The 12,739-nt window shown below is 52.3% G+C and overlaps 1 protein-coding gene across 1 annotated transcript; it reads left to right on the top strand.

Annotated features, from left to right (window-relative positions):
• Nucleotides 1-3,636: 3,636 nt before the first annotated feature.
• Nucleotides 3,637-9,143, top strand: LOC119099246 (F-box/LRR-repeat protein 2-like). Its single transcript, XM_037222368.1, has 7 exons — nucleotides 3,637-3,714; nucleotides 4,071-4,283; nucleotides 6,107-6,260; nucleotides 6,765-6,986; nucleotides 7,415-7,593; nucleotides 7,886-8,090; nucleotides 8,761-9,143. The coding sequence occupies exons 2-7, from the start codon at nucleotides 4,151-4,153 to the stop codon at nucleotides 9,095-9,097; spliced, it is 1,230 nt and encodes a 409-aa protein (XP_037078263.1). The 5' UTR covers nucleotides 3,637-3,714; nucleotides 4,071-4,150; the 3' UTR covers nucleotides 9,098-9,143.
• Nucleotides 9,144-12,739: the final 3,596 nt, after the last annotated feature.

The raw sequence follows: 12,739 nt of genomic DNA, 5'->3' as shown, positions 1-12,739 counted from the left end.
TATTTTGAGCTCTAAATTTGCATTGACATGCTGTTCTATATATAAATATACTAAAAATCTGGTTGCTAATTCGCCGGAGCAACAATATTTCACAAGTTTGAGCACCAAGACCAGTTGGATGGAAATGAATGTTTCCCAGTTTGCGCACCTTATGACATATGACGAACCATAAAATCACATCATATGACATGTTAATGTCATGAATAATTCGATGAACGCCCATGCAATATGCTGAACTTCAACATAAAGCCTCGTCGATGTTGTCAAATTTCCTTGCGGCCACAGTTTTAGGGGGGATTGAGACGAAATAAAATAATCACGGATGAAAATGCTGTTCGGGCTGCCGTGCTCGTCCAGGTCCTGTCCCGGTAGTTCATTTGGTAGAGCACCAATTTGCAAAACACTGAAGACCTGCAATTAAAAGATCCCAGCAATTCCAAGGAGAGAATTCGGGTTTTGACGCCTGATGGCTAATAGCCCATTATCCAACCCCTCTCAGCGCTCAGTAACACCTGACGACGACCGGAGAGTTAACTTGCTGAAATACTGTGTGTCCACTTATACACGAAACTAATATGATAGCTCAAGTATTTATTCCATCCGTGGTCATTGAGAAGTTACCAACCAAGGTGATAAATAACAACCGTGAATATACAACAGTATTTCTCTTTGCAGCGTTTTAGCGAACAGTTCGCAATGCACTCTGAGCTTACCTTGCATTAAATTGTGTTTACGTCCTAGAGCAAAGGAGTGCGCGGGGATCATTGCCTACTGCCGTTCGTAAGTCCCCATTGTGGCTGCCAGAATATGCCTATGTATCGGTAACAAGGCCTTTTCAGATTCAACAGTTCTCCCTGATGGCTACTGGTCTATATCGAGCAGCTCCAGCATTACTATGGTGGCTCTGTGAGTGGAGAACCGGATGAAGCGTCCGTAGCACGTGACGAATGCGCCAGTATTTCTCTCAACAAATCAGGAAAATATATATTATGCCGTGGGTCGTATGACGATCGCCAAATGGTGTCTTGCTTTGTCATCTCAGGTATGAATGCCATGTAAGGGTGTTGAAGATTAGCTCTTTTGTGTTCAACTCCACTCAGCTGGAGGAGATGGTGAGGCAGAAGTTTACTATGCAGCCTGCTGAATATTCTTTATGATAATGACTTGCTTTTTCTTCTGTAAGGGACTTGAGCCTATCAGTGACTTGAGCCTTGTGTTAAAGAGATGAGGCTTGCTCATATCCTACAATTTGAGTTGCCTTAGAACAAGAAACAGCTCCAGTCCAGGAGATGGTATTGTAATCCCTTCAAACCATGGGGACCTAGGGCATTGCCACTTGTGCAAGCTGTTTTTTATGCTATGGAACAAATCATCACCATGAAAAACCAGTACCAGGTGGTAGTGATCGGTCACTAGGCTGGTGTAAGACATGGTGAAAACTGGCTTGGTTATAAAACAGTCAAAAGAAAATTTAGATGTGTATAAAGAAACTAAGTTTTGCATTTATAATCCCCTTTATATTTTGCATATATTATGCTATTTCTGGGCCAATATCTTCAAATGTATGATAATATGTAACAAGAGGAAACCTGACAATCTAGGCACACTGAAACTTGAACAGCTATGCTTAAAGATAGCAGTGATTTTAAGAGTTGTTCACATGTGAACAAAAATTGATGCTCAGTTATAAATACTTTCAAAATACCACTGAACAACATGTCTCATAATTCACAACTGGTTCTGAAAGACAGCTTAAGGGTAGCTACCTAGTTTATGTATGAAAGATGCATATGAAGCATATCATAGTTTTTCCATGTGTATTGTCTCTTATAGATATGGTAGATGCTTTAGATAGTTATATTACCATGCCTACTTATATATTTATGTTAAAAACTTCATATTTCATATGCTTAAAGTATTTTATGCATATGACATTGTACAAACCAGCAACATTTGGATCAATGGCAGTTTTCATGATGGAACAAATGCAGGACTAATTCAAATATTTATGTCAATGCTGGGACATGTCTGAACTCAATGAGAAAATCAGGATCAGCATGAATTCTCCAATAGTTAGATGCCATTTGCATGAATAATTTTGAGATCAGGTGACTGGAGTGCACTGGAAGGGACATGGCTGGTATTTAAAAAAGCAGTTATGCAGGCATGAACCAAACCAATGGTAGTTTGGGGCAAAATGTGTTTTAGCCTATGATATTTGTTTTGAGAGGAAAATAAGCTTTGGGAACTCATGGTAATGGCTCTGATCATTGTACTGGGGTATTTCTTTTTTCATTTCTTTTAGAAGAAAGAAATGTTTGCCAAGGTACAGTTGGGCACCTATTCACAACAAACATGACTTGGTGATGACCTGGCAGCAGACAAGTTCAAACATGTTCTGGATAAGGCTTTGATGGGTTTGAATAAGTGCACATTTTCTTTTAGCATAGTCAAAGAAGTCACAACATAACATTTATATTTTGGGTGAATATTGACAGCATGGAGCTGGATATCATGCCTGTGCCATTTCCATTGCCCAGCCCTGAGTTAAGCCACATCCCATGTGGGCATTCAAGAGCTGATTGAAAAGCAGCAGTGATCACTTCCTGGGCAGCCACTGACACACCTTTGAGTTTCCCAGTGATAAGATTGCCCATTGATTTTGAGGCATTATGTTCCACCTCATCAGGCAGTTAGTGTCAGATCTTTATCAAACCCATTTGCATTTGCTTGTCAGACAGCAATCATTTAAATGTTCAAAGATTGTGAATCCCTAACTGCATTGAAAGGTGTGGATCCCAGGGTGGCACCAAGGTGGACATGACCAGCTGCACAGCCTGGCCTACAGGTTTGCTTATGCCTAGACCTGTTCCCATCTGGATAGGATGGGGGAGGGAAGTTCTGGCATCCTGCAGTGTTGCAGGAAAATGCCTACTGCTGCCATAGCATGCATGCAAATATGGCATTATTGCAGTTCAATACTTAAACTCCTTTTACTGAACAGTGCTTACTGATATGACAAGTGACAACTATGAAGGCTGTTAAAGCTTAAAAGTGCCAGTTATGGGATAACACACTTGACTGTTGGCCTTGCTTGTAGTCAACATAAATGTTATTTGCTCAAATAGTTACTCAAGCCAGGACAACTTTTAACACACATATCAGACCAATGGCAGTTTGCACTGCCTAGCAAGCAATTCAGCACTCATATGTATTCACAGTCTTGGAAGCTAGATAGTTAATCATCTCGCGTGGTCGGTGGTCGAGTAATGGCGCGCTCTCCGTGCCGTGCCGTCTTCAGCCCGCGCTCTCCGTGCCGTGCCGTCTTCAGCAGTGCCGTGCCGTCGTGCCGTCCGTGGTCACGGTCCACGGCCCTGACCAGCGGACCACCGCACCTTCACGCTGCCCGTCCGTAACCCGCCGCCCGCAGTGCCGGCCGCGTCGCCTCCATGGACGCCGACAGCTGGTCGCAGCGGCTGCGGAAGCGCACGCAGCATGCGACGCCGCCGTCGGCGGCCGGATGGGCCAGCGCGGCGCCGGCCAAGCGCCGCCGGCCGGCCAGCGGCGGCCGGCGGCGCAGCGAGCGGCGGCGCGCGCCGCCGGCCGCCGAGCCCCGGCCGCCGGCGGCACCGCACATCAACGGCCTGCCCGAGGAGGTGCTGCTCTACCTGCTGGCGCACCTGAACGTGCGCGACAGGATCCGCGTGCGCGCCGGTACGGGACGGGCGGCTGCGTGGGGGAGGCGAGGACGCCGGGCGCTCCACTGGGGAGTCATGCCGACTGGTGACTGCTGGTGGTGTGACGCTGAGCTGACCGACTGGTGCCAGGTGATGGCCGATGGCGGTGCCGCTGGTAGCGGCGGTGCCGGATAGGTGACCGCTTGCAGTGTACGACTGCTCACCGAGCTGCTTGTAGCAGGCGCCTGTCGGAGAGTGTGCCGCCGCTGGAGCGGACTGTTCATGACAAGCGTCTGCTGACAGCGTGACCGCTAGACTGAGCTGCGTGCGCGTGTGTCAGGTCGCTCTCCGCAGTATACGGCGTCTGTAGAGCGCTGTGCCTGTGCCTGACAGTGTGCCGCCGCTGGAGGGAGCTGTGCCAGCTCAGCCTTCGCTCAGTGCGTCAGATCAACCTGAACCGGTACTTCGGCCCGATGCACCTGCAGCGGCACCCGGTGCTGACCGACCAGCGGTTCAAGCATGTGCTGCAGCTGCTGCCGAACCTGCAAAAGCTGGAGCTGGGGCCGGCCGGCGCACGGCTCTCCCGCAACGGCATCCTCAGCATCGGTCAGTGCGCGCCGGCCCGCGCCCGACGTCCGCGGCAGGCTCGGCAGGCGGCCGCCGGATTTCATGCATGGACGCTCGTTGAGCGACGTGGCTACCGCGGCAGTCCGTTTGCAACGGAGGGACGGAATTCGCGGTATCAGGGAATCTGGCGGAGACGCTTGCTATGGGCGACTGTACCCTGTCGATTGGTGTCAGTTTACAATTGGGCAACCGACAATTGGCCAACCGGTGTCACCTGTGTCACCGACCTCAGTGCTTAGTGCTGTTTGCACCAATTGCTGACGCACAACTTTTCTTGGTTTGGAATTTCCTTTGTTCAACAAAAGCGTGACGATGAGGGCAGATGGGCTGTACAGACCTGCGCTGGTGACGGACTAGAGATGCAAATTTTCAGCCCGCCAACCCGCCAATTTCTGACCCGCAAGTGCCTGCGGGCTTTTAGCTGGGCCGTGGGCTAGACTTGGCAAGCATTTGCGGGCCAAACCTTGTAGCGGGCAAACGAATGTATTTTTTGTTATTCACTGAGCTTTAAAATCATGCCAAAACGGCAGAAGAATATATTTTTGTTATTCGTTACGCCTTAAAATCATGACAAAACCAGATTGTGCTGCCAGACACAAATCAATCATGAAACAAACGTTTCTAATTTTTTAACAGGAGTGACGACGGTGACAGAAATCCCATGGCATACATGGCACACCAGTTAACCAGGATGCACAAATTGAACAGCTTTAAGCAAACATTTCACAGAAAAATACTACAATAACAATTAAAATTTTGAAAACCTTAGCCGGATTTCATTGAGCGTCAATTAGAACAGTCCTTTCAATAAACACACTGCATTCGGCTATTGTTGTGAGAGTGTGTTGCACTCAACCTTTCTTGGGTTACACAAAATCATACCTCACAAATCGCAATCAATATCCGTGATTAATGCAGTGATGCATGAGAAAGTGTGAGTCCTTCATTGCCTCATTGAGTCCTCATGAGTCCTTCATTGCCATAGGTTCACTCACTTGTCAGTACAGCCAACAGTTACTGGCGATCAAATGCGCAACAGTTGCCAAGACTGGAAAAAGTGCTGGCGTAGGTTTGTTTATCTATCCGAAGAAGACGCAATTTGCGACCACAACTGCAGGGGACTTGCACAGTACCGTTTCCCGTACCGTGATTGTCACCATTTTTAACGGATTTTTCACGATGGCTTTTGTTCGGTCGTTTTTGTTTGGTTTTTGCAATATTTATATCTGTATGCAGCCCTGTGTGTAAAAATCATCTGTACATATGACGTCAAGGAGGCATTCAGAAAAATCGAAAGTTGCGGTCTGCAGGTTATGTGAACTGTAGAATGAGTTCGTGGAAATTGTTTTTATAACTTTTGTTTGCTTCCATAGAAGTTTTTCTGCAGCCATATGTTACTTTATTTGATGACATCGCTAAACGTCAGTGATGTCACTGGAGGGGCAAACATTCGTGGCTTTCCTTGCTCTCAAGCCGCAAGACATAAGCGGCGATATCACGTAGTAACCGTTGAGGTCATTTCAAAGCAGTCTGAAGCAGCGGAGGTGCTCTGATTTTCAACTTGAATCACGTGCGCTACCGGGACGCCCGTCACGTCCTGCTGAGCCGCTTCACAGACATTGGCGCCGTCTAGCGCCGTAAGTCGAGTACGAAGTGTGGCGATATCACGTAGGACGTCGCATGAGCTGTATCACATAAGGCATAAGTGCGAGCTGCGCCCATCCGATGTTGAGGTACCCCTTGCACTTGGTCGCTGCTGTTCTAGTCACTGATGTCCTCGCGTCTGTCGCATGTGTCGGCAGGCAAGCTGTGTCCGCAGCTGATTGACCTGGACATCAGCTGCCTGCGGATGTCGTTCCGAGCTCTGGAGAACCTGTGCCGCAACTGTCCCCGGCTGCAGCGGATCAATGTACCGCAGCTCAACTTCAAGGAGCAGAACCTGGAGGTGCTGCTCAAGTGAGTGCGCGATGTCGGCCGGCCTGACAGAGGGCGTCCGGTGGAGGGCAGTTACCAATAGCAGGGGAGCATTGGTTCGTAGAGGTGACTTTAACTTCGACTCTTCGTTTTACGGAATGTTTGAGACGAAGTACTGGTATCATGGATTGCGTAATGATGGGACGGTCGCCCATGTGTAGGGTGTTGGTATTTACACCAGGTTTCGGCCTGTTATCTCTCCGGCCGACGTCACCTGGTAATGAGCAAGGTGTGTGTGGGTGTATGTTTCGTCATACGGCTTCACGATCGCAGCTGTTTCCGTCACTGTGTCGGCGTTGTAGCCATAGTTCACGGAGCGATCATGCCCAGGGAATAAACAGCACGTCTTTAGCCGTGTCACCCACACGCCGAACATGACCCGGACACTCTTGCTCCCCTCGACACGGGCAACCCTCCCCGGACGTCGGCCACCGCGAGCTGCCCCGAGCTGCCCTCCGTGACCCCGCCGCTGGCGGCCCCGTCCAGGTACCTGACAGAGCTGCGCATCCTGGAGCTGGTGTCCACCAGTGTGACGGGAGACTGCTTCAGCCTGCTGCCGGCGTCGGTGCGCAAGGTGACACTGCGCGCGTGCCCGCGCATCCGCGAGCACAACTTCTGCCTGGTGGGCGACCGGTGCGCACAGCTGGAGGAGCTCTGCCTCAGCCAGACGCGTGTGACGTCACACGACATCAAACACATCGCCGCCAGGTGCGGGGCCGCGCTCGCCGCCGCGCGCGTGGCGACGGGTGGGGTTCGAGGGGAGTGGCTGGTGCGGACCGGGCTGCGTTGTGTCAGAGCTCGAGATGTTGGGTGGAAAAGGACACATCTTGTGTTGAGTTTCTGTTTTCAGCATTTTAGTGGTGGTCTCCCATTCGGGCATAGATTGAATTGTCCGCCGGTTGCGATCTCCTTTGCGGCTTTGGGAAAGACAGCGCTGTCTCCGTGGCACCTTTTGATGATGCGATGTCGACGCACAGCCAGGCTGTCGCCACCTACCCGGCGTGGGGACGGGCGGGATGTGGGCGCACTGTGTCGTCGCAGGGCAGACCTGCGGGTCGGTGTTGGGCGCAGACGTGTCTTGGACAGCGGAGGGCTGGCGGCCGTATCACCTCTGACCTTCAGCTGACCTGGCCCAGGTGTCGGAACCTGCGCCACCTGGACATCAGCGGCTGCAACCTGGTGCAGCCGGAGGAGTTCCTCGAGCTGATGCCCAATGTGACGTCACTGGCTGCCGGCGCCTGCCCAAACATCAACAAGAACACGTTTCGCGCGCTGGTCAGCTACTGCACCAAGCTGGAGCGGCTGGACTTGCGAGGTGCGCCGCCGCCGGGCGGGGAAGGGGGGGGGGGGGGGGGCGGCAGCCGGTGGCAGGGGCCGCTCGGCACTGCGCGGCCCCAACTGCCCGCCAGCCGCGTGCCAGGGGCGCATGCGCCAGTGGGCACTCGGCGGATGCGGTCGTGTTGATATTATACAGCTCGCTGTTGTGAAGTCTGCCGCGGCCGCGACGTGTCGCGTCCTGCCCCAGCCCGGCGGCCGCCTGCCGGTGACCCCGGCCCGACTCTGACTGCCCGCCGCTGACTGACCGGTCCGCCCCGTCTGCCCGCCAGGCGGTGCCTCGCACAAGTACGTGCCGGCGGCCGGCCTGCAGCTGCTCTGTCGGCTGCCGCTGCTCTCCTGGCTGGATGTCAGCTACCAGAACGAGGTGACGGACGAGGTGCTGCGCAGCCTGGCCAACTGCGCCCGGCTCGCCACGCTGCTGCTGCGGGAGAACTACAGCGCCCGCTCCCCCTTCACCGAGAAGGGCCTGTTCGAGTGAGTGGTGCCGGCGGCCGCGGCAGGCGTGCGGGGCCGCGGGGGCCGGCCGCTCCCCTGCCCGGCACGGTGGTGGTGCGGCAGTCGGAACATCGGGTAGTCGGCCGACAAAGTGCAGCTGTTCGCAGCATCTGCTGCTCCTCGACTCCCTGGTAGAAAGAGTGCCTTGCCTGTGCCGTGTGCAAAGTGACGCAACGGGGAGATTTCAACGGTCGGTCTATGGACCGTGTGACCCTGTGCTTCAGTCGTGACAGTAACAGTTGTTTCGCCTGCTATGGCCTGTCCGTTGTCCATTGGTGACGTGTGCCACCGTCCGTTGTAGTCTGTGTGTGACGTTCCTTTGCAGTCCGTCGGTGACGGGTGTGATGCTCCGTTGCAGTCCGTCGGTGACGGGTGTGATGCTCCGTTGCAGTCCGTCGGTGACGGGTGTGATGCTCCGTTGCAGTCCGTCGGTGACGTGTGTGGCGCTCCGTTGTAGTCTGCCGGTGACGTGTGACGTTCCTTTGCGGTCCGTCGGTGACGGGTGTGATGCTCCGTTGCAGTCCGTTGGTGGCGTGCGGCGCTCCATTTCAGTCCGCGGGTGACGGATGTGACGCTCCGTTGCAATCCGTCGGTGACGTGCGTGACGCTCCGTTGCGGTCCGTCAGTGACGTGTGACGCTCCGTTGCAGTCTGTCGATGACATGTCGGTCGCTGGCTTCGCTGGACGTCAGCTGCGTGCAGTGCATCTCGCGTCAGCTGTACGACTCGCTGGTGTCGAAGCTGCCGGCCGGGCGCCGCCTGTCGCTTATCGTCGGCGGCACCGACCTGGAGCAGCTGTATCTGGCCGAGCCGGACGACGACCGGGTCAAGCTCTGCCAGGGCAGTCCGGCGCCCGACTACCCGGCCGTCATGCACGACGACCCGTCGTCGAGCGATGACTCTGACTCGGACGGGCCGGAGGAGGAGCGCTTCGCCGACGTGTTCATCGACTGGCTATGGCTCAACAACGCACTGTGGGCCGTGTAGCCGGTCGCCGGGCCGCCGCCGGCTGCACCGCAATGGCGCGCCGCCCGCGCGCGGCGGTGGCGAAGCCGACCGGACGCGTCGGGCGCCGCCGGAGAGCGGCCCCTGCCCGCCCTGCTCCTGCTCCTGCTCCTGCCCGCTGCCCGCTGCCGCCGGCCGGTCAGGCGAGGCGCGCTGCCGGGGACGCCCGCTCGGCCGCCGTCGGGTCGCGGCAGAGCCAGCGGGCTCGGAGGGACACGCCTCCGCCGCCGCCTCCGCGGCGCGGGCTGTAGTGGCGGGTGGCAGCTGCCACGTGTGCGCTGTCCGTGACAGTTATTCCCGTCGCTGGGCTATGTCGGCTGCATATGCTGTACTGCGCGCTGGTCAGTCTTGAGTGTATGGTGTTGCATACGGCCTGCGCGTACGTTGTGTGATGCGTAAACGCTACCGTGTTTTGCATTTATTGTCCGTGGATTCGATTGTTGTTGTGTTTCGTGCTGTTAGCCGACACAGAAAGGAATCATCATACGATGCGGCCCAGATCTTACCGCCGTGCTAAATTGTCCTGATGTTTTGAACTTTGAGGAACGTTTAGAAACTTCTGTACAGAAGGCCGGGTTTCTTTCGAAATTTTCGCTTCTTCGTATTATGTCGTGGATCCGGTGATAATGACTTAGATCGATAAATATCATGCATTCCCGCACGAACGCGGTGCGTGTCGGAGCTCACAGACTGGATTGCGAGCGGTCTGTACATTCACGGAAGAGGAGTCCTTGTGTCTACTTTGTGGTTGCCGTATTCGTATTACGCCTTTGGAAATATTATTTGTTAAGTTGTTTTAAGACATTTTGTTAAATAAAAAGAACTTCCTGCTGTTCCTCATTTATTTCGGGTTGATTCGAAGGAATAACACTGGAGCGGTTCTGAGACGGGCACCACCGTGATCACGCCTGTGCCATCTGGAAAACAGGCCTGCGTTTAAGGTACGCCTCAAAGCATTAAGCGTACCAAAACGTACCCTAATCTTGTTTTGCGTTCAACGGTAAAGAATCCCTGATAAAATGAAGCAGCACTTCAACCTCATCAAATTGGAACAAGGGGTCCTGTTGTGTGCGTCGTCTATCGGCATGCTACGATCGAGCAAAGCATAAATGGTTTCCCACTTTGCCGCTCAGGCGCCTCCCATATTGGTCACGGGCCCGCAATTTTGCGAGACCTTACAGCGTAAGCTGTTGAGCGCATTTGCGAGGAGCATTATGCGTCTAGATAAGACAGTACTAACAGCCTCGTTCCTCACTAGAATAGTCAGGAAAATGGAGAGAGAAATGCATTGACATTTCGTCTGCATGGCTTTATCGAAACATTTATCATACGTCTTCTTAGCCTATTCCTACTTAGTGGACATTCAGTAGTACATTATAGACTACTGAAATTCATTTCGATGAAGGCATTGTGACCGAAATATCAATACACATATCTCTTCATTCTCCTTGTTATTCTACAAGGATATATATATATATATATATATATATATATATATATATATATATATATATATATATATATGTATGTATTCAGGTTCTTCAGTTTTTTGGCCATATTCGTCGTAAACCAGCAGCCCGCATAGTCGCTGGTGCAGGTTAGGGCGCCTGATAGATCTGGCGACGCATCTACAGCAGTCATTGAAGGATTGTCCTCCACACTCAATGGGTGTTATTGAATTCATGAAGTATCGAAGCTAGATGGGCACCGACACCAGTGTGCCCCGAAACATACGGCGCTCTCAATGCTTTCAGTTCGCGTGTGCAGCACCGGCGTAACAGGTTAGTTCGGCTTAGGTTATTTTGATTGAGGCGCTTTGGCCCTAGAAGACACTTTTACGCCTTATGTGTTGATGCGAGATTTATCATTCAAATGGCGATGAGGTTCATGCCTTTTTTGAATTGAGAATAGATGATAACTTTTCGAAATCTGTGTTCCACGCAGAAAGAAAAAAAAAATGACAAAGCAGGCCGGGGTTTGACGCATCGGGCACAGAGACGGCTTACCGCTGGTTCCGGTCTGATGTTTATGATAAGATATCTGAAATGCATGCGGAAGAACACAATGATGAGATAGCCCAGACAGGTCGGCTGTTTGGCGAACATGTGGCGGGTAAATGTGTTTGCGTAATGCCCGGCTTTTCAAAAGGTCAGTGCTGCGTCGACTGGCATATGCGAACTGTACCGCTGATATGGCGCGAATAGTATTGATGCGCACGGTGGCCCGCGCCGCATTTATTCTCACACACTTCACATACATAGGGCTGCAGACGAAAATGCGCATGCGCAAATCCTGCATGCAGCTACTCGTAGAATTAAACCCGTGTATTAAGGTCGTCCGGGTAGAGTGTTAGGAGCATAAAGTTGGAAGTGTCTAAAGTTCGTAATGTAAAAAATCGTAGACGATAAGGTTCGCGTGGTAACTTGTTCGTTGAGGAAAGATTTGCGACATAAGTGTTTGTGCTCGCACAAGTTCGTACGGAAAAAGATCGTTGCAAATGTTCGTGCGCAGATAATCGTCAGAGATGAGGTCCGTATTACAAAAAGCACGTACGCAAATGCTGGTATGTCACCGTAGGATGAAGTACGCAAAATGATTATGCCAATGTTCGCCAAGTTCATTTGACAAAAGTACCTTCCCAAAAGTTCATAAGCTGGTGTATCATGTAAGTACGAAAAGTTCGTACATTTCTCAGGATTTAAGTTTCTGTAAATTAAAGCTTGCTTGATAAAGTGCGCACACAAAATATTAAATGCACTCGTGTTTTATAGACAGTGATAATGGCATCGGTCGATTCAGATTTCATGGCTAACCTTACTCTCTATGGCACTAGCATGCCCAACGGCGGCCAGCAGATGAACTCGTACCAATGAGAACAGTTGAAAATGGCCCTGGGATGGTTGAGACCGTAGGATCAAAAATTAAAACTCTTCACCGCAGAGCACGGAGTGCGCCACTGACGCCAGCTGAGCACGCCACGGACGCCAGCCACTGACACCAGCTGAGCGCGCCACCGACGCCAGCTGAGCGCGCCACTGACGCCAGCTGACGGCTGCGGCGGGAGTCGCTCGGTTGTGGAATACGGGGGGCAAAAGCTCCGACGACACCCGGATTACTTGCTTAAAGTCCAGGGGAAAGGTGCACCCGCTGCTCCCGCACTGCGCCCGCTGGCACCCGCGCGCACCCGTTTGCGACCGACCCATCATTGCCCGAGGCTTTTACTTGCAAACTGTACGCAGGATAGAGCTAGAAATTATACGGTCGATGTCATGTCCGAGATCAGTTCGCAGAGATCATGTCAGCGAACTTTGAGAGTTCATGGTGTGCCATTTGATACCCGGGTGATCGATCTACCCTGAAACACTCTCCGTATAAGTACTAATCCATACGAACACGCTGCTATGCGATCAATGCCCTTCGAACATTTGTGTTGGCACATTGTGTGTACAAACTTTTCCATGCGAACTTTTCCAATGTTTCACGTGTGTAAAATATTGGAAGCCAGGGGCTCAGCCAGCCTTCTCACGGAGGGGGCGGGGCTAACTTGCTTTGCGACGGAGAAGGGGGGGGGGGAGGGGGAGTGACATGATTTGCGATGGGGGCTGGGCGTAAAGAGCGTCTCCG

Source organism: Pollicipes pollicipes, unplaced genomic scaffold, assembly GCF_011947565.3.
Source record: "Pollicipes pollicipes isolate AB1234 unplaced genomic scaffold, Ppol_2.1 Scaffold_4740;HRSCAF=5597_pilon_pilon_pilon, whole genome shotgun sequence".
NCBI lineage: Eukaryota > Metazoa > Arthropoda > Thecostraca > Pollicipedomorpha > Pollicipedidae > Pollicipes > Pollicipes pollicipes.
This window is presented reverse-complemented; position numbering and strand designations above follow the sequence as displayed.